Genomic DNA, 21,058 nt, shown 5'->3' with positions numbered 1-21,058 from the left:
AAAATACAGCTTGTTTCAGGGTCCTTTCTACGTGTTAGCCATGCCCTGACTTTGATCAGCCAAGAGGTTAATTGTTTCAGTGTTCGAAAGGTTTGAAGAAAAGACAGCGGAACCCATGGATAAGTCTCGTAAGTTTTATCGCAAATTGGAGTATGGCATGAACTGTTTAATTTACTAATCTACGAGTCAGAGAAAGAGTAGAGAATTGTACCTGTTTAAGTACATCAAATAATCAAAGTTTGAAATGGCACCATTTTGCCACTTCAATGTCATATTTTCTTGGCCAGAATCTTCCAGCTTCACAACTGTAAAACATAAATACAGTTACGAATAAGAAGAGGAAGTTTTTATATTCATCAACCACAACATCAAGTGATGTGTGTTTTATCCTCTCCTATAAGATAATACCCGTTCTCCTCTAATAATGTAACTAAATGCCTTCGAAAAAGAAGTGTACGTTAACCATATTTTACTGAAGAGAGAACATTTACTGAGCGATCCAAATTTTTCCAATTAATACGAATAGGAAATTTGCAACCATCAAAAAGATGGTACTACTCTGCGCACTCGATCATATTTAAAATGTTAGAATGCGCAATATCAAGTATTAAATTTTTTTTGTTGTTATTATTATTATTATTATTATTATTATTATTATTATCTGTCTCACCTTGTTGTGCTACAAGCTCGTCAAAAAAAGTATCCCTCTCTTTTTGTGAGTTTAATACCAAATACATCTGAGATCCATCTGAAGAGAATATCTCTACTCCCTGTGAAGAAAATCATTATAGAAATGTTGGAAAAGGAGAAAGATTATTTATGAACATGACCTCCAAAGATACATAGGTTGAAGCTACGATGCAAGTACAAACGCAAGTATTGAAGACTCTTAAAACTCCAGTCATGTGAGCTTAGACTCACTTCTGAGACCGAAAAACAAAAGCAGAAATTAGAATAACAAAACAAGCACCACATGGATTCCAGGGTAAGTCCGCATACACTGGAGTTTTAAGTCTCGTCAATAAGGATCAAACAACTCTCATCTTTATCTCTGTGCCTACGCTCACAAACTGAAAATCAGGTTAAAATCCTTTCGCTAGTTCTTAGTGTGCGGCCACGTTAATGTTTTCACGGACGTAAGGAGTAATGATTAACTGAGAATTTAATGAGAGCTGTGATTAAGAAGTCATACCCCTCCCTTGACAAATGGACTATTCATTAGATTAATTGATGCTGGCTTATTTTTCTAGGGAACTTGCAGAGACGTTTACCAAGAATCCTGGTTGCAACTTTTACATTTTCTTTCCCTCTTTCCCTTTTCTTTGCCGAGTCACTCTCACTACGCACGGTCGTTTAATAAATAAAACTAGTAACCGCTCTTTTTACTATAGCTACGTGTATCTTCCGTATACTGACCATTCATTGGTACTTACCACGTGACGCAGTAGATATCTTCTCTTTACCACCCGACTTATTTGAGACAATTTACACTTTACTACTGGACACTAGCAAACAAGAGAAAAGTCAAAAATAAACCCATTGTATGAGCATCACACTATTAAACATCAAGAAAATATCATGGGAACCAACGCAAGGGCGAAGAAGGAAAAAAGATAGGATGACATCATTGGTTGAAATAGTTGCGCTACTTAGTTGGATTCAGATAGGTGCGCAACCTAAAAAGAAAGACTGTTGTAATACAGTAGTTGGTAGAGAAAGAAGAAAGAAAGGCAGAGAATGACATCATTGGATTAAAAAGTTACTTACAGGATCCGCATTGTTGAATGGCTGGAAATACAGCCGAGAACATGTTAGCATCACACGGCCAGGATTACAGACCAGGGGAGTGATCCTCTTAGCTGAACAAGACACATTAAAAATATGTTATTACATAATGGCTGGAGTTTACTTGTCACAGTGGGGGTTTAGGAGGTCCCATTCTCTCGCAAACCATAGTTAATTGTTATTTCACCATAACAGAGTGTATTCTTTGTTTGATTGGCTGACAGCTATGATCAATAAGAGGACAGACACATAGAATGACAAATCGCTCGCTCACGGATCCAGCGCGCGCTTGAAACCGTTTTTCTTTTAACCTTTTTCCTTGTTTTTAGATGTTTTTATTATTATTTTATTGTAAAAGACAAATTGCTCATAGATTTCCATTGTCAGTCCTCTTATTGAACATAGATGATCAATAAGTGGACAGACAATAGAAATCCTGGAGCGATTTGTTAAATAGACTTGTCTCTCTTACCTGAAGTCTCTATTACAATTTTCTCGTAAAAGTCTTCCAGCCTGTTGAGGTAGTAAAAGTTACAATATATTTTGTATTAAATGGCAAATAGCATACCAAAAGCAGTGAATGCGCAATGAAATATTTACCAGCTAGTGTTAAATGTAACTTTAGACTGCCTTGACTGGACAATTGTATTCACCTGAATAGAAAATTCAATGTCAAGTTTGAAAAGAGGAACTACAGATAGTGAAATCTCAATCACGACACAAAAGTTATCAAAACATATGAACGTGAAAAAAAACACCGCATGAACAGAAAACTAGAGTATAGAATCAATGACAACTACTGTATGGAACCAATCAGAGCCAAGAGGTCTGGTATGCGTTGCAAGGATATTAAATAACTACACGTGTACAGGTGATACAGCTGAAAAAGGCACTGCACATGCTCTGAAGTTCAGTGGAAAATCCTTAGGTGCATCGTGTTTACAAATAAAACCACTGGAGATTTCATGGCGTTTGGTAAATCTTTAACATGGAAAGTTGGTGCTTATTATTTTCCTAACACATCGCTTTAAATTTTTTCTTCCCCTGATCAAATAAAGTGAGAGAAATTTGCATTATACGAATGATGAACTTCCAAGCATATGTGGTGCGTTTCTACCCATGTCTGTAAAGGTGGAGATATGAAGGTTCAACTCACCATGGTCAACTGGTCAGCTGGGGTCAGGGTTGATGCCCTGTTAAGCTGCAAGAAACAAGTTTGATGATTAGATATTGAACCTTGTCTTAGATGTTTATACAAATTGAGTGTCAGATCTAGCTACACAAACTAGAGCAGAGTCAGGTTGATCAGAAGGACTTTCCTTAGTCGGTGTGGCTGTCAGTCGGGATTCCTTTACTCGTCAACTGTCCTTACTTAGGTCTGTACCTCCCAGTACAACCCGAACTACAACTTTAGCCTTGTTCACAACTAAGTACAAGATTGAATGCACAGAAATAGATAAATTGCCCAATCAATCAAAGACTTTATTTAAACAGGGTGGCCCATTCAGCTACCTGGTTGATATCCAGAGGGGTCCTGCTCATCCTTATATAACCAGGTAAATAATCCTTTATCTAGACAAATTCAACCTCGTGGTGGTTTGAATGTTTAGGTTGATTTAATTTGAAGTCAAAACAGTCTCGGTTACTAAACTAAACATGTAGACTTGCATAATCATATACAAAAAGCATTATTCATGTGAACAAATCATTTCTAAAATTCTGTTGCATAACAAATGTAAAGTTCCAAATGAATAAAAAGAATTGTAAAAAAAGTATAGCAATGTAATAAAACGTGATTTGGACTACAAAGTACAGTATTATTGCAATAACTGTTATCAAATGCTATCCTTATGCTATCCTGCAACAACCTCTGAGCTGACCAAAGCCAGGGCACAGCTAACTCATAGGTAGGACCCTAAAACTACAATACCTCTAGGCTGATGAAAGTCAGGGCACAGCTACTGTAACTGACAAATCAAAGTGATGACAACCTGCAATTTACCTATACCTAAGGGACTTCCTTTCAAATTTTAATTTAAATAACCTCTCATCATCAATTAAATTACAAGGTAACATAAGATATTCACCTGTTCTAGCTGAGGGAGCACAAACCCCAGGGCTACAAAGTTGAATGAAAATAAATACTTCTTCTTTTCCTGAAAAAAAAGGATGGCCAGTATGAAGAGAATGTTGATTTAAAACTCATGAATGACAATATTAGCTAAAATAGTTGGTATCAGGATATAAAGCTGATTGCCAGGGCCAGGGCTAAAAAATAAAAGTCAGTCATCAGACAGTGTCTGGCTAAAAGAGGAGCTTGTCTGGTCAAATCTTTGCATTGCTGGTCATTTTGAGCAGTAATGTTGAGCCATTGAAATGAAGCATGACTGAGCTATTTTTATTAAGACTAATTTGGCAGTTCATCATGACAGGCAACTGAGCAACCATTATTTTAAGCCATGATGTATAAAAATTACTGGTCATATCATATGGGTCAACTTGTGAATATAGAATGATGTAATCAGTCGAGAAAACTAGCCAACCTTCCTACCTTCCTTCCTTCATTCATTCATTCATCGAGGCATTCATTGATTAATTCATCCATTCATGATCATTGGTTAGTGTTAGCTCTTTTGTGTGTGCATTCATGTGTGCGTTCGTTTGTGTGTACATTTGTGCATGCATTCATTTATACAATGAACTCATTCTTATATCCAGGCTTGATAATTGTAATTCTCTTCTATATGGTTTACCTAATGCTCAAATTGATAAATTACAATATGTTTTGAACTCTGCTGCTCGTCTTGTAACTCTCTCCAAGAAGTATAATCACATCACTCCTGTCCTTTGTTCTCTGCATTGGCTTCCTGTGAAACATCGCATCAATTTCAAGATTCTACTCCTCACTTTCAAAGCACTTCATGGTCTGGCTCCTGTCTACTTGTCTGATCTCATAACTGTGTATAAACCTAAAAGAACTCTCCGCTCATCCAAGGAACTGCTTCTTGTTACTTGTCCGTACAATCTTAAATCTTATGGTTATCGTTGTTTTTCTGTGTCTGCTCCTGTTCTATGGAATTCACTACCGTCTCCTCTTAGAAACACTTCATGTCTAAAAACTTTTAAGAAAGACCTTAAGACTCATTTGTTTAAACTAGCTTTTGAATTATAATTTATATATATTTTACAGCGCTTAGAGCCGACTTGTATAGGCGCTATATAAATCATATTATATTATTATTATTATTATATTATACATATTCTTCCATCCAATAACTACTATCTTGAGTTAATTATTTTTTTATTCATTTTTAATTTGAAGTCCAAGAAAGTCAAGGAACTTACCCTAATAAATCTATATGGTGCAACTATATTCCCTTCTTTCATTTCTATCACCTGCTTGGATTCAATCACCAGGACATCACCTTTGGTATCTATCCTACAATGTAAAACACAACTGTCAGATTGATGTGCTACTGTATGATACAGACAAAACAGGATAGTATGTGCACCAGGGCTTAAAATAACAGCCAGACATATTGGACAATGCCTGATCAGAACTGAGACTAATGTCCTGTCAAATCTTTGCATTGCCAGTCATTTTGACAGTACATAATTTAGAGGTTAGACCAAGCTAAAACTAATTTGGCCTGCGAACATGGCCTGCGAACATGACCAGTAACTGATCAGCTGTTATTTTAAGCCCTGTGCACCAAACAATAATAAAACCACGTCATTCTCTTCATGTATAAGAATTTTTGTTTGTACTGTATCCATATTCATGTGTCTCCTTTATGGTCTTGAAACCAGTTTTTTAAACAAAGAAATGTTGTTCTAGGGAATGACATATGGTCTAAAATGGGAAAACATTATTAAGAAGTGTAAAAAAAATGTAATATAAAACTATGAATAATCACATTATTTAGATTTGAATATCCATAATCTATCAACATGGAAAAGTAAGAGGCAATAAAAGTATCGGTACACAGGACTTTGATATGCATTTTAGATCCAGGAATAGTGTTCAATGAAAGTGCTATGGTGAAAAAAGGTTTTCAAAATATATCGTAAACTTAGAATTTTTAGTAAGAAATTGTTTTTCGTTGCTGATATATATAATTTTTTTTTTAATTCATGGGATAAAAATAACTTCTGGAATGCATCAGACGAAATTTAAATTTTAAAATAGATCTAGCAAAAACATTACTAAGTCTTCTGAAAATAAGAGCGATCCATATCCTTTAGGCCTGCATTCAAAAACCTATATTATAACCTGTAGTTGTTATCACATTTTGTTACTCGGCAACTGGTCTTGCCTAGCAACCAGTTTCATAAAGCAAATTTATATTATGACAAAAACAAAACAAAAAAACAGTTAAGTCTATAGTTGAGCTCCCAAATTATTTGTATCACAAAAAATCTATATCTCTTTTATAATTGCATATATTTTGTCTGGTTGATTGCATTGCTGATATATTGGCCATTTATAGAGCCATTTGCTGATGAGGTGAGCAATTTAAGTATAAAGTATTGGGCCATTTGTCTGTCATTTAATGGTCATTGAACATTATCAGTATTCTTAATGTCAGGCAGTCATAATGTGCATTTAATGGTGATGCTACAGCTAGAATGAGTGGTTTCTAAACATGGGTAAAAACATAAGTTATGAAAGAAGGAATGAATGAATGAGCAAAAAACAAACAAATGAACAAACAAACAAACGAATGAACAAATGAATGAACGAACCCCAAACCAACTATCCAATGAATGAATGAAATAATCATTGAATAATTATCTAATGGATGGTAAAAACAATTGTACCAAAAGTTCCCTCCACCTGGACTGACAACAACAATAACAGTCCTTTAAAACACAATGTACTTACTTGGATAATAAAGGACCTGTCCAGTGAGCTATTCTAAGACATTCTCTCAAAGGAAACTGCAGAATGAACAAGACTTTTACTTACAGTATAACGATATGTAATATATTATATATCCATGAATTAAATATATTACATTTATTGATAATTATTATCATATTTTAGCTGCCTTGAAAAATCTATTATTTAAAATTTATTATTATTACTTCTATTATTTGTAACGTTTACAGATAATTTATCAATCAGCACCAGAGCTTGGAAATCACTGAAGCGTATGATTTATAATTTCATAAATGTTCGAGGGATGAAACTTGGAAAGAACTATTTTTTTGTTAAACATAAACATGCCTAACTACACTTAGCTCAATATAAAAGAAACAGCTGGCTTCCTTACCTTTAAAATTGGAAAAGAAGTGTCTATGGGGTCAAAAAGAATAGACTTAGAACACATCTTGAGCCTTCCTCTCTGCCGTCTGGAAAACACGTTTAACATAATATTTCAATCATGACTGTTTGAAAAAAATGGTCAGGAACTTACATGTATCAATCGTAAATATTGTAATTGGTTATCTATTGCAAACTGAGGTAATAAATAAATGGGATACACATGTAATTATTAGTTTGTGCCATACATGCGGTCTGTTTGATATATTTGCCTGATGAAAACTCACAGTGTTCACAGTCGAAACATTACTAGCTGATAGTTCAGGGTTTTGAATAAAGGCTAGCCAGTTGCTGGCCATGATGACCAGCCAAATTAGTTTTAACTCAGTCATAACTTATTCCTTGCTCAGCCACCACATCAGCTCTGCTGTAATCTTTGATATCATGTTTAGACAAAGACATATTTATTATTATTATATAATTACCAATGAAATATCTATTTTTCTCTATTTCAAAAAATTGATATCTTCACACGTGAAAATAACATGTTATTTTCACGTGTGAAAATAACACCATTGCGATGGCTATTCAAAAATACACGGAAAGAATTGCCTGAAAAAGCCAAAACATACTTCATTGATAATTATATAATAAACAGAATATTACATGGGCGCTTGGAGATACACAATTTATCTTCTCGTGTTGAAAATCTCTCACTCGTTCGCTGCGCTCACTTGTGAGAGATCTTTTCAACACTCGAAGATAAATTTCGTATCTCCGTGCGCCCATGTAATATCCTCTATTTATTAATGTTACTGGTCAAAATGAGGAGAAAGGCAAAGATTTGACTGGACATGTTCCAATTCCATCCAGACATTGTCCAATGACCAGCCATTATTCAAGCCCTTCAGCTACAAATGAGCTCAAGGATATACCAAGGTGGCAAGAGAGATGAATCTAAATCAACTTACCTTTTAATAGCTTCTTCTTCTGGTACATTATAAGGATAATAAAATACACTAAAATCTTCAAAATATATTTCTCCAGGTTCTAGCAGCAGGAGGGAAAACCTAGTTGAATAAAAAGGAATAAAAAAATAATATTGTATTTTTGATTCAATTTGTGTATAGATTCTTACAAAGGATGGCAAAACAGCAAGGGACAAAATATTGAGACCAACGCATGGTGATAAAGTGGAGAGAAAATCCCACGGTCACTTAGAACAAAAGCAACTACATGTACAGTTCCTCCATACATTTGATCATTGTATGTCCCCAACTCTTTTCTCACAAACTTCATAATGTACTAAATCAAGTGAAAGGCTTCATTAGTGATGTAGCTCACCATTAATACTGAAAAATGCTGAATCCTAATTACTAGATGGCATTTTTTGGTTAGCAAGAATTTAGAAATTAATATGTAGAAGATGTAAGGTGGTCTTATTGATCTTAAAACTCAGGTTTTTAGTGTAGCAGTTTGATAGCCACTCACAGCAGATTTTGGTGCCAAAATAGGATCCTTAATCTCTTACTCACTCAGACATTTGACTGAAAAACACTACTGCTTAACAGTCCTCCTAGAATCTACACTTACTGTACAAGATTTGACTGTGTGTAATAGGTATTTTACTTGAATCTTATCACTTACATACAGCCATGCCTCTTAAAAACGATAAAAGGCCTTGCATCTTAAAGATATCTACCCTATAATAACTTTTTTTCCTTCAAAAAATAAACATATTTGTTAAATGCTGGTTGTCGTAACAGCACAACACCTTACCCCGGTAAATGACCAGACAATCATGGACAGTTGAATAGATGTAGATAAAATGTTTGTATTATTAATTAATATATATATATAATATAAACATCAACAATACTGTGATAAACTTTGATGTTGAGTCAGTACAACTTCAGAATACTCAGTATTTAAATGATATGCACACATGAATCCCCTTTTGTTCTCCTATTGTTGTGTTCGACTTGCTTTATACTAAATCTTTTTCACAATAATTGTGATAATTATTGGGGTATTCTGAAGTTGCTTCGCAGAGCTCATTAATCATTGATGAACTGGTCTGATAGGAAGATAGTTTTTTTTGCTTGCGCCATGCATAAAAATATCCTTAAACAAAACAGAGCAACAGACACTTGGCTAAGAGATTACCGGATCAAATCATTAAAATAATCAAGCTAATAAAGTTGAACGGATAACATATTAATCTGACACAAAGAGAAGTTTACGTGATCATGAAAATATATCCATGGAAGATCAACAAATTATCCCTCTGAAAATTTATCTTAAAACTTAAAATACTGGAACAAAAGCCGTCCTTTTTATCTTCCAGCTTTAATACAATGTTTCAATAACGTAAAAATGAAAAAAGCTGCTCAACATTTTAAGCAGCATAAAATTCGTAATGAAGAAACAAAAAAGCGAACTCACCAAATTCAAACGAGACGTAAGCTAAAAATTTGATAAGCTTGGTAATGTAGAAAACAAGTCTTAGTAGCCTAATTTGTCTAATGCTAGGGGCGTTGAAAGCCCCATAGGCAAGCTTCTTAATAGAATTGCTAAACTAGAAGGCCATATGGCTTTTAAAATTCTTTCTAAATGAGAAACAGAAATAATAAATTCATTCAAGAAGCGACTGAAAGTTGTCAGGTGGGTCGCGGAATACATCAAATATTGGCCTAAAAACATCAAGTTAGTGAACAAATCTCAAAGGAGTTTCTATAAATGGATAGTTAGGATTTTATGTTAATAATAAAGAATCACCTTTCTTTTCTTTCTTTGGTTTTGTGTGGCTCTAAACCCGAAGGACTTGTGAAAGTCAGACAATCCGCCATATTGAAAACAAAAGACTAGATACCATACCCCTGATTACAGAAACAAACAGCTCGGCCGCGCCGCGGCGTCAACGCCGCGTGCATGACAGCTGCGCGCTGGTGGAGCGCTGTAGTAGTCATTCATCATACCACATCCGGCATTCATATTTCTATAATAATTCCCTATTTCTATTTAAATTTGACTCCAAATACAACGGCCACCAAAATCATCCAGAGAATTTTCTCTCTCTTTTCTAATTATTTTTATGTTTATCTCCCAATTCTTGTTTCAAATCTATTCAAATTGTAATTTTGAACATCAGTTTTGAAAGACATAATATGAAAACTGCATGGCAAGATGGTAATGACCTTCGGAAGCAGAACTCTGCAGCTAAAAGACTCTGACTAGGTCTTTTTCGAGTTTCGAGTTTAGTACGTAGATTCTTGGTATCTAAATCCTAATGACTTAAAGATTCTTTTAGTTCAAAAGCGAAGCCGACGAAATTTGGCGATTTTTTTCCTTCTCCTTAGGCCCCTCGAAGTAAAATATTCTTGAACCGCAATGTTTCTAAGTAGCTGTAGAAAACAAGTGGTGGTTAATATACTTACCTCGTGTAGTGATCCTCAGCAAACGCAGCCTCAGGGTTCAGTGAAAGCCCCGATCCCTCTCCATTCACCGCACCAAGCCTTCTCTTGACCTTATCCCAAACACTCATTGAGATCTCTGCTATTGACGTTCCCTTTGTCTGCGCATTTTTTCCGATATTTAAAAAAGCCCTACGGTGAAAGAAAAGCAGTAGAATTTATGCGTAACTCTAGGAAAAATACCGACAAAATTCTTCAGGAATTTTTGGCACTGTCTGTGTCCGATAAGCTTTCCATATTGAGACGTAAATCCTCGTATATTTTTTACAAATAAAAGACACATACTCTTTCAATAAAATAGCTCCTCTATCTTCCTGACGTTGTAGGAAAGGAAGAACTAATTCAGTGTTATAATCTTCGTGCGTTTTCTGCGTTGTTGACGCCACATAGTTTCCTTCATTGTGTTCGGACGGCTCACAGTGATCGCCAGTTATTATTAATAAGTTCCACAACTCTGGTCAGAAGAAATCGCACAATCTTATTATGCTATCACATTAATAACGCATGAAAGCTGTTGGGATTCGCAGAAAGAGAATTGCGGTCAAAACTTATGATAACAAAAGCCATTGAGAAAAATATTTCTAATTACACAAACAACGTCTGCGCGAGAAAACCCCCAATCTTCATGTACCTTCCGCACGCATAATGAACAACAAAAAAGACTAAAACTGTAAGGTTGGGTATTTCAGGAATTATGTTGACAAAGCGAAAAAAATATCCTTGGATAATCTCATGATATTATCCTAAGTCAGAGCGTAATTGATAAAATTCAAAATCGCGCATATTAGTAGATTGTGGAAGACACGTGACGCCTTGGTTTCTATGGTGACGGATTCCGTGACAGGTGCAGAATGATCGATGTGAGTGTTTATCCGATAATTTCTTGTTTCGGATTGGCTGTAATTCTATTCAAGACGATAAAAAATAAAAAAAGCGTGATAGACCTTCCAAAACAGATACTTTTATTTTCATGAATAAATTGAAAAATTACTCAGGAAGGACTTCAACATAAACGCGGTGTACTCAAAGCGACTTATTATTACTGATAGCGAGTTAAATCCCCCTGACATTGATGGAATTAAACGAGACACCCACAAGGAACAAGTACCATCAAGAGGCTTTACGCTAAACCAGAAATTCGCCTTCCTCGCATTACGTTACACACAGAGCATGCGCAAATGACATGGCCGCAGCTGTTATGGATTATGATAGATATTATATGGAGCCGGAATTGAAAACGCAACAAAGAATGATTAGCCACATACCACTTTATATTCGGTAACAAGCGATTAACGTACGCAGGATTATCATACGTATCTCTATGGTTTGGTTAGACCACAGGGCTCGCTCATGGCAACAGGTACGAATCATTGCGGTCAGCACTAAAGTGACAATTCCTTCAGTGGCAAGACCATCAAAATGATACGGAAAATGATTCTTTGATGTTATAATTTCTGCTATATATTATGACGCAAAGGTCAACACAGTTTTTCGAGACATTTGGGAGACAGCCACGTCATGCCCGATCACTGAACATCAACATTATATTACTATATGCTGTGTTGGCAGGGATGTATATACGGATATAAAGCATAACCATATAACTAAGCCTCGTAATACCGATCCCCCTCCCCTTCCATCTATACCTCCCTTCCCGCAAAAAAATCCACATACGCACACGGATTAAGAGGTATTTTACAGCAGCTACGTTAAAGCCGGTCCCGTAATACTTTTGCGCCGATCGACAGGGGATTTCATTTTTCTTAAGAAAAAAAAATTTTTTTTAAATTATTTGTTCAACATTTCGTGACTGGTGGATGATTGTTGTCTCATGCGCGCATTTTAAAAATATCAATACTTGCTTGAAGGCGTTATATTGCTTTACTATATCTTGCTAGAGGTCCTTGCGGAAATTAAAAATGATTCTTTTTTATTCACCTCGTGCAATACTGCTTCATGGAAATAGTAAACCAATGTACTTCTTCTGACAATACAGCAGCCATCTTGCCAGGGGGCAAAACAATACGAAGCCAACGATAAATATGATAGATTTGCGGAGTGTTTGTCTTATCTTTTAACATAGATAAAAGTGATGGATGTGCCGTCTAAATTATCTTATTAATTTTGTTGTATTCTCTTGTGGTAAGCTGTTAATATCAATCGAAGTCATTACTGTAACAAAGCTTTATTTGCCCCCTGGATGTCTCATAATGCCTTGAGATCCAAGATGGTCGCCGTATCGTCGAAGTAGTCCATTGGTGCCTCTTGAATGAAATAAACAAACAAACCGAACAAACAAGTCCTGTTTTTACGATGCTAGCACTCTATAGCCAGTGGCTAACAAGCCTGTGGCCCTAATTCCATGATCGAATTGAAATTCAGAAGTCGACTTTAGCGGAGGGAGGAAAACCGGATAGCCCGGAGGAAACCCTTAAAGACAAGAGAAAACCAACAAGGCGCTCTAATCATATACAAGACATCACCAAATCCGGGAACAAGCCCGGGTTGCATATCATTGGTGAGAGGCGAGTGATCTTCAGCCGCTCCACCCGTGCCGAGTTCCCTTAACTAACAAAAAGTGCGTGAAAGGATTCTAGAGAAAGCAAATAGAGGTTTTGCACCATTACGTGACAGCAGCGACGGCAGCCATGTTAGATCACAGGAGTTATACAATCGTTTTACATAAGAACTAATTCAATTCCAATTTATTGTTCTGCCATCTAACCACAGGCAGTCCCAAGCTGTATTATGGGCGTGGGCACGTGGTGGTGCAAAACCTCTAATAGAGTCATGCACGTTGCCGTACGTCACACAACGTAACATTACTTACTGACTCAGATGCTTTTTGTAAATTAATAGAGGCTGATCGCTTTAATTGCCAGTATTACTGGCGTCATACACAGCGTGGGTACTACTACTGAGAACTGAAGGAAGACGAAAATTTAGCCATCACTTTCAGTTAACATTTTTCAAAAGCCTCTCCTTTTGGCTTAATACAAAGACGCCACGATGTTGCGTAAAACAATATATAGATAAACAAAACAGTTCACGAAATACAATAACAGCTATTCCGACCAAGTACATCACACAAACGTCTCTGTATCTTTTGAGACAGACTCTTTTGAGTATTTGAACAGTTGCTTAATTAATATTCGTCTTTCATTGATCTTCCACCGACGCCCTGCCTGAATGTTGAATTAAAGCCATCCGTGCGTACACCATGTTAGGTTACGACGCCATTACCGCCATGTTGGCACACACTAATTTAATTATTTCGTTATTACTTTGATTAAGATATAAAACTAATTCTTTCCCATTATCTTAATGAAACTTCGTCGTCTCAATCAGGTCGACTTTACATCCAATTTCTTGACATCCAAGTTTTCAATTATCATTGTGTGGGTGTGAATGACGTGAATATCGTTATAAAAGTTTAACATCAGAAATCAACTTAAACCGGCAAAAAAAACTGAATGAATGATCAGTCTTTCATACTTTGATTGCCGAAAAGAACATACGAAGCTAGCTTAATATTACTTTGTTTATCCATTATATTATGCAAAGACTTCCAATTATAAGCAAGACCTGACAGATAAAAATTCCGGTTCGATCTGTGAGCTAGCGCTGAGCAGCGCCCTGATTTTGAATCGGATGTTTCAGGGTATCGGAAAAAAATTGTGTCAAGGTTTAGCAAGATAAAGCAAGCATGCAAAACGGCACGTGGTACATGCCAACGAACGATAAATAACTAAGGGTTTTTAACCATAGGCATATATTACAGCTGTCAGTAGTTTGGCATTTGAATGAGTCACATGAGTAACACCACGGGGGAAGGGGCAAGGGTGGAGTTGGAGGCACTTTACCCGCGTTGCATCATTCAGGGGTTAAAAGGTGGGCGCTATTTGGTGTCTCTTAGGTTTTTCTGTCTCAACGGAGATAGAAGAATGTAATTTCCTTCCAAAACTTTCAATCATACGCTGACTACCTACGACTAGTCACAGGGACTCTACATCCGCGTAAGAAAGTTATAAAACGATGCTTTCTCTTGGTACACCATGGAATATCCCACTTGTCACTCGTAATTTCTTAATAAACACACTCGCCTAAGAGTTCTTCTGCGCATAGTATAGTAGAAAGTCATGTGGGTTTTTTTACATGCATAGTATACCTGTGGTAACCGTTGTATATCTTGTATATAGGTGTCCAATATTCCCACAGAATTGGTATCATTCATCACCATCCTCATTCTTGTCATCTAGTTATACTAACTGATGTCACAAATGATGTTCAATACATTGGATAGCACTCGTTCTCATCACTAGCTGGTAATTACATTTCTGATTCCTACAATGATGCATTTGCGCAATGTATAACACCCGGCCAAAGTACCTCTACGATGCTGCAAATGACCCTACAAATACATACTCTCATCCTACAAATACCGCTTAAGTCATCAGACTACTTGAATTTTAAAGCAATTGTATTTACATCGAGTGCGTAGCAAAGAGGGTCTTTCGTACTTTGAAGATTGCCAAGAAAATATATAAAGCCTTTCACTAAAATATGTAGCAAGGGAAGGGGGATAATATGAGAAGCTAAATGAGGAACTTTCATGGGAGCGCGCTATTAAAATGACTGAATTCCCAATAGGACAGCAGTAGGGATGTAGTTTATTAAAATATCACTTTTGGCAACAGATTATTATCAAACTCCTTTATAGAAATTTGGTTTCATTAAGACTGATTCAAGCGCGTTTGCCTTATATATTATTGACTTGGTGTCTTGCCAGCCAACACCTTGCCAAAGCAGTCTCACTTTGTGCTGTTTGTTTATCATGGGCCAGCTAGTGCAGTTTATCGTAATCATATATATACCAGCAGATCACGACTGTAAACCTCTCCCATACGTATTATTTCCTCGCTCGTAAGGCATGCATCATTCGAGTAGTATATTATTGAATTGTATTTACTATAACAGTGCTTTCTTATAAAACTCAAGTATTATGAAAAAATAGCAAAACAGTTTTCCTACTTAATGTTCGTCCTCCTAGGCACGTATTTTTAAACCGTGTCACTTTGCCAAATTTAAAGCTAATTTACAGCTTTTCAGGTCTGTCGTAACACATTCAGTGTCCACACTATAAGACAGAACAGTCGTTTGTGAAATTCCAAACGAAAGAATATAAAATTAAGAAACAAGAACTAGATAAAATAAAAGTAGCCTTTCAATTTTTAGTGATATCATTTTCAGTCATTCTAGCTTGATATTTGTCAAGTGTGCATGACAATTTGATACTAGAAAAAAGTCTCCGGCCAAGATTTGAAGTAGCCGCTAGAGTTGAGAAAACCGCTATCACCGAAGAGGTCGGAAGGAGAAGAAGGAGAAGGAGAGGAAGAACGTAAAAGAGAAGGAGAGAAATAGAGAGAGTATCCAATATTAACTTTCATAAAGAATTCAATATCTCATTTGCCTCGAAAGTGTCGTCTAATATTTGGGAAGTGTTGGGCGCTTGCAAAAAGACTGTGCATATAATAGCCAGAATAGCCACAGATATTAAAAGCTAATAAAGTAAAATGAAAAGACTAAATTGAAAAAGAAGAAAAATAGGATTGAGTTAACCATGATTTGAAAGTATTCATTATTTTTTAGCGCGGGAATTAATTATAAATGGGATTCCCATCGGGCACGATAAGCTATTTGATATTTACTTGTTATTTATTTTCTTGTTATTTTTCTTCCGTTTCGCTCAAGAATACTGATAAGATATAAAACTTGTTCTTATCACAAATCGTCGTGTCACACAGCGAAAGTCGTTTAACTATACCTCAGTATGAGGTAACGTTGTTTTCCTTTTCTTTCTTTCTTATTTGTGATTGTTTTTTATATATGAAAACTAATAAACTTGAAGAAGGAAATGCAATGCGATGAAACTAAGCGATACATCATGGTAATAAATTGAGACACTTGCTCCTACTCTTATAGTAAAGATACGAGTTTAGATCTTAAATATTTTTCAAAATGCTTGTTTGAAGAAAAAAAAACATTAAAGTCACCTGTTCTCGACTGACTCATTCAACCTATCAGTTTTCCAGCATAAGAATATAGTGTATCGGTCACTGACATTAAACTCAATATTAAAAATACAGACGAGGAATATATAATTCCCTCTGCAATTTACGTTCGCTTAACAAACAAAAACACTGGTTTTAAACAATTGGATACGTTATGAATGTTAATGAAAATAATGATAATGTAGAGATGAAAAGAGTGTTTCATTAACGAGGTTTTTTTACCCAAATAAACGGCGTTGAAGAGGCAAATCGTCAAGAATAGATTTGTCACACAAATAATTGAGTATAAAAATATCAAGCGCTATTTCAAAGAAAAAATATTTCATTCTACTTACAGACATGGCCAACAGTCCCCAAAAGGCATTTTTCTTTTTCAAGAATTTTTTCCTACCAAAACGAGTTCGGTATAGATGCGTGTGAAGGCCGCACGTCGTAGCTTCGCTCAGCCCTCATATTTTCTGAAAATGTGAATTACTAACAGCTGAGCCTTGAAGAAGAGATCACTCGGATTGTCAAGTGATGAACGATATGTTAATCCACGGCGTTTGAGTAGTTTGGTTGGGATAAGATTGAGGAATTGGTTTACCTGCTTTATAGTACATCAAAAAGAGCAGCACTGGTTATTGTTTGTAGCGAGGCCAATATTTTCAATGCTTTTCTGTAAGGCTTATTTGTTTTGCTCCTATATTTAGCTGTCTCTATCTCGCAAGTTTTTCCTTGGATACTGACGTCTTGTGTAACTGTACCTGATTGATGTCATGCACTCTCGCTTGACTGTAATGTCGTCGTTAATAAAGTCTCGTCGAGTCTTCTTCCGTTACCAAATAACCATGTCACTTCATCGGCCGAACAAAACAAATAAAGAAACACTACATAAGAGCTAAATGAATCTGGCATCCAATCACGAACTCTCAAGATATGTATTAGCAAATTCATTAATATTTGGATGGAGAATGCACTGCCAGACGCTCAACAAGCATCAATGTTTCCTATTTATACCATAGAGTATTATTCTGTTATTTTCAAATTTTAATACCAATTCATTTATATTTATTCTTGCTTTGTTGTCTAAAGTAGCGGAGTTTAACCAATGAGATCGAATAGGGGATTAAATTGCTATGGTGATGTAAAAGCTTCTTGCATGAAGGCTCAGTCTTCCTGGTCACCGCTTGTCTCGGCGTTCAACCAATCACGAAGCTGTTGCTTTTATAATTTCTCCCAGTATGATACTCGATCTCGAGCTATTGAGTAAGTGACTTGAAAACCGTAACGAACCATGCGATATCAAGCTACATTATATCAAGCATATATACTGGGTTAGAAAAGGAAGGAAGGAAGGAAGGAAGGAAGGAAGGAAGGAAGAAAGAAGGAAGGACTGAAAGAGAAAGAAATCAGGAAGGAAGAAAAAACAGGAAAGAAAACCTTGAATTAGCAGTTTTATCTTATCAAACTAACTTGCAATTGCATGATGTAATTGTTTCGAGGACATTGATTTCTAAATGAAATTCCCTTGCATTTATTTATCAGTTGAATTGTATTGAAAGTTTGTCTCCTAACTTAATATACTTGATGTTAATATAGTTTAGTTCATTTTCTATTTAATAACTTGAAGGACATAGCTTGTTACTCGATCTACTGTAGTAAGTTTATATTGTTTCGTGATGATGAGCTAAATCCTCATACAGATTTATCTTTTAACGAGTGCCTAATCAATTATCAGTTATACCCGTCCGTTCAGTAATCATTTCAGTCATGATTATTGTCTCTTTTACCCGCCGCCCTATTCATCTGCATCTTCGATGTCTATCCTCAAAATGGGACATACTTTGTAGACATTGCATCTCCCAAATGAAGATATTTCGACTCCAAATACACAGTCCTGCTCATCCAGTGCTTTTCCTTGACACCCTATTGTTAGCTGCTGTAGCATCTGTCTTGTACATGCTCCTGGAAATATTTCCACAAGGCTTGGTTCTTCATCTTTTACTTTGCCAAACTTTATTCTTTTTTCAACAGTGAAACAGGGTTGCATTTGGTTGAGCTTGCTGGGGCTTTCTTGTTTGATGATATTGAAGCCGTTGAGAGAACTGGACTCTAATGCTGCAGAAAGTTCTTCCTGTGTGATTTGATGATCGACGTCTAGGATTCGGACTTCAAGTTGTTCAACTTCTTCGCGATCTGTAAAAGAACATAATGGATGCAAGAAAGTTATCAAATGATAGAAACAAAGGAAGAAACAAAGGAAGAAGCAAAGGAAGAAGCAAAGGAAGAAGCAAACAAACAAACAAACGAACACACAAGCGAACGAACAAAAGCAAAAGAACAAACCAATAAACTGGAACGACGGAACGAACGACGGAACGAACGACGGAACGAACGAACCATTACCGTTCTAATCGTTTCTCATAGTCAATTTCCTTCACAGTGGCATGTCAAATTGTTCACAATGTGCTACAACTTTGGGGACCCAATTAATCTGATCACAGCCAGAACCTCTGCAGGCACAGGAAGTATCGCTAAGCTGTAGACATAATCTTAGTAATTTATTCCCATGTGATTAAGAATTGAATTGAAATGTAAATCTATATATAGTCAAATTTCTCAACAGCACAAAAATGTACCCTTCTAATGATACATACCTCTTTGTTTTACATCCGACAGCGGAACTTCTAAGATAGTTGTGTTGAATTCGATCGTTTAACTGAATGTGAAAAATCTATTCCCTTCACTCAGTGAAGCCTTCAGCCATTATTTCGTCACGATACAGTGAATCCGGCAGTAAAGTAACAAAAATCGACAAAGGATTTAACTAATTTCCCTATGAATGTCTATGAAAAAATGACACACGGCACGGTAACAGTACTGAACTGAAAACATTCGTTTATTTGGTTTAAACCAATAACAGCAAACGAGATTACTTTTGAGCATCGATCAGAAACCGTTACGAAACGATGTGTATCTCTTAAGTATTAAACAATGCAACCTTATAAATCTGCACGAAAGATGTAACAAACTGAATATCACATGTCAATGTCTTCTTCTCATTTCATATGCCGATGCCAAAGGAGCCCATCTAAGATTTTACATGTCAATGATTGGTCGTTATTTTCCCCGTACTCTTCTATATTTCTGTGTCATCTATTGCGATTAATTCACATACCTTTACCATAAGCCTGACACAATAGTAAAGTGGACGTATGTCAGAGTAATTGAAGCGCGATAAAAACGATTTGAGCCGCGGTGGCACCGATTAAAAACTAAACTTATACACTCGCTTCATCAACGATTTGAACAACCGAAAATTAATTTCATAGTATATTTATACGTAACTAAATTATCAGGGGGTTCAGAGGAGTATAAATCATTATTTAATATATGTATATTCTTTGATTTTCTTTGTTTTCAGTGTATTTTTGTTGAATTGTAAGCAAAGGCATACTTAGTGTATTTGCTATGGCATGAGATGATGAGATAGCATTATCTTGAAAAAGCCCTTTCTATTTTCTTACTCCTTCTGTCTATACTTAAAAATAACTGATTACTCATTCAGTCTTTTTGTCCTTAACAACATGAAAATATCAAAAACAAGTTGCCTTTTGTGAGTTTATCTAACATTAGTTTCTGATATATCAGTAACTTACCAAATCCATAGAGCGTAGACATGTTGCTCGCGACAGCTGAGTGCGAAAATGATACGAAAGCAAAGCTTTCCAAATTAGATTAATACTGAGTTAAAGAAACTGAGGATTGTTTCAGTCAAAAAACAACTAAAATTCGGTTAAACCAAGGAGATGAGATGCATAGAGCGGCTATGAAGTATTGATGATTTTGACCTCGATACTGACGTGTTGTCTAAAGCTATTGAGTGAGGGTCGAGAGTCAAGTACATTTATTGTAGTATGCGTAACAATATAAGGTGAATTCAATTTAAAAAACACGCACGCAAAGGGGGCTGGTTCTATTTTCCGGTTGAAGGCTCTTTTTTCGCTTGATTTATTAACTAAAGGTATTAATTAGAATAAAAAGCACAGCATTAGTTAGGGTGCCTGCAGAAAAGAATATCGTTATCTTTATGATCTCTGGATTTGTTTTTTACTTTTGTCCCGCTTGGTGCGCGATATTTTGAAAAAGTACTTTAGCGCATTAAAGCACCACTCTCCCTCACGCGTTCTTCGATAAACTCTTTTGTATTTATCATGCTATCCTTAAATTTGGAACAAAGCTTAAATAGACCTTAAAGATTAAAAATTAGGCAGCCCGGAGTAAAGACCTATTTTGATAAAATGTTACGACCGAAAACCGTGTCACGGTAGTTTAAGCTCGCCAAAAAAATATTTTGCTCCGGGCTGCCTAATTTTTTTTCTTTATACAATTTATTTTCATAGCTCAAGTTTTATTTTCTTTATAACAATTTCTAGAGAGAGATATTAATAAATTACTGAAAAAGAGCCTTGGGTTGCCTG

The 21,058-nt window shown here is 35.9% G+C and overlaps 2 protein-coding genes across 5 annotated transcripts in view; both read right to left on the bottom strand.

Annotated features, from left to right (window-relative positions):
* LOC116299479 (protein FAN) overlaps positions 1–17,550 on the bottom strand; it is a 38,101-nt gene extending 20,551 nt beyond the window's left edge. Inside the window, exons 1-15 of one of the 4 annotated variants that reach the window (XM_089033932.1) lie at positions 17,182–17,550; positions 16,931–17,053; positions 10,489–10,656; positions 8,023–8,121; positions 7,062–7,140; positions 6,671–6,726; positions 5,131–5,224; positions 3,873–3,941; positions 2,942–2,986; positions 2,386–2,438; positions 2,258–2,298; positions 1,768–1,859; positions 1,434–1,505; positions 671–770; positions 212–305 (exon numbers count right to left, since the gene is read on the bottom strand). In XM_089033932.1, coding sequence (XP_088890058.1) covers positions 212–305; positions 671–770; positions 1,434–1,505; positions 1,768–1,859; positions 2,258–2,298; positions 2,386–2,438; positions 2,942–2,986; positions 3,873–3,941; positions 5,131–5,224; positions 6,671–6,726; positions 7,062–7,140; positions 8,023–8,121; positions 10,489–10,656; positions 16,931–16,959 — 1,091 coding nt within the window. In that variant the 5' untranslated portion in view covers positions 16,960–17,053; positions 17,182–17,550. Of the gene's footprint in view, positions 1–211; positions 306–670; positions 771–1,433; positions 1,506–1,767; positions 1,860–2,257; positions 2,299–2,385; positions 2,439–2,941; positions 2,987–3,872; positions 3,942–5,130; positions 5,225–6,670; positions 6,727–7,061; positions 7,141–8,022; positions 8,122–9,829; positions 9,925–10,488; positions 10,657–16,930; positions 17,054–17,181 lie in introns of those variants that run through there. The other 3 variants (XM_089033933.1, XM_089033935.1, XM_089033934.1) reach the window with 3 other exon arrangements.
* Positions 17,551–18,087: 537 nt separating this feature from the next.
* LOC116299476 (uncharacterized) lies at positions 18,088–20,484 on the bottom strand. The gene is made up of 2 exons (XM_031708134.2): positions 20,237–20,484; positions 18,088–18,773 (listed from the first exon to the last, which is right to left on the bottom strand). Exons 1-2 carry the CDS (start codon positions 20,256–20,258, stop codon positions 18,376–18,378), a joined length of 420 nt encoding a protein of 139 aa, XP_031563994.2. The 5' UTR covers positions 20,259–20,484; the 3' UTR covers positions 18,088–18,375.
* Positions 20,485–21,058: the final 574 nt, after the last annotated feature.

This window comes from Actinia tenebrosa, unplaced genomic scaffold (assembly GCF_029948245.1).
Source record: "Actinia tenebrosa isolate PJP-AT-01 unplaced genomic scaffold, QUT_ActTen_1.0 PGA_scaffold2__45_contigs__length_23673736, whole genome shotgun sequence".
Lineage (NCBI taxonomy): Eukaryota > Metazoa > Cnidaria > Anthozoa > Actiniaria > Actiniidae > Actinia > Actinia tenebrosa.
This window is presented reverse-complemented; position numbering and strand designations above follow the sequence as displayed.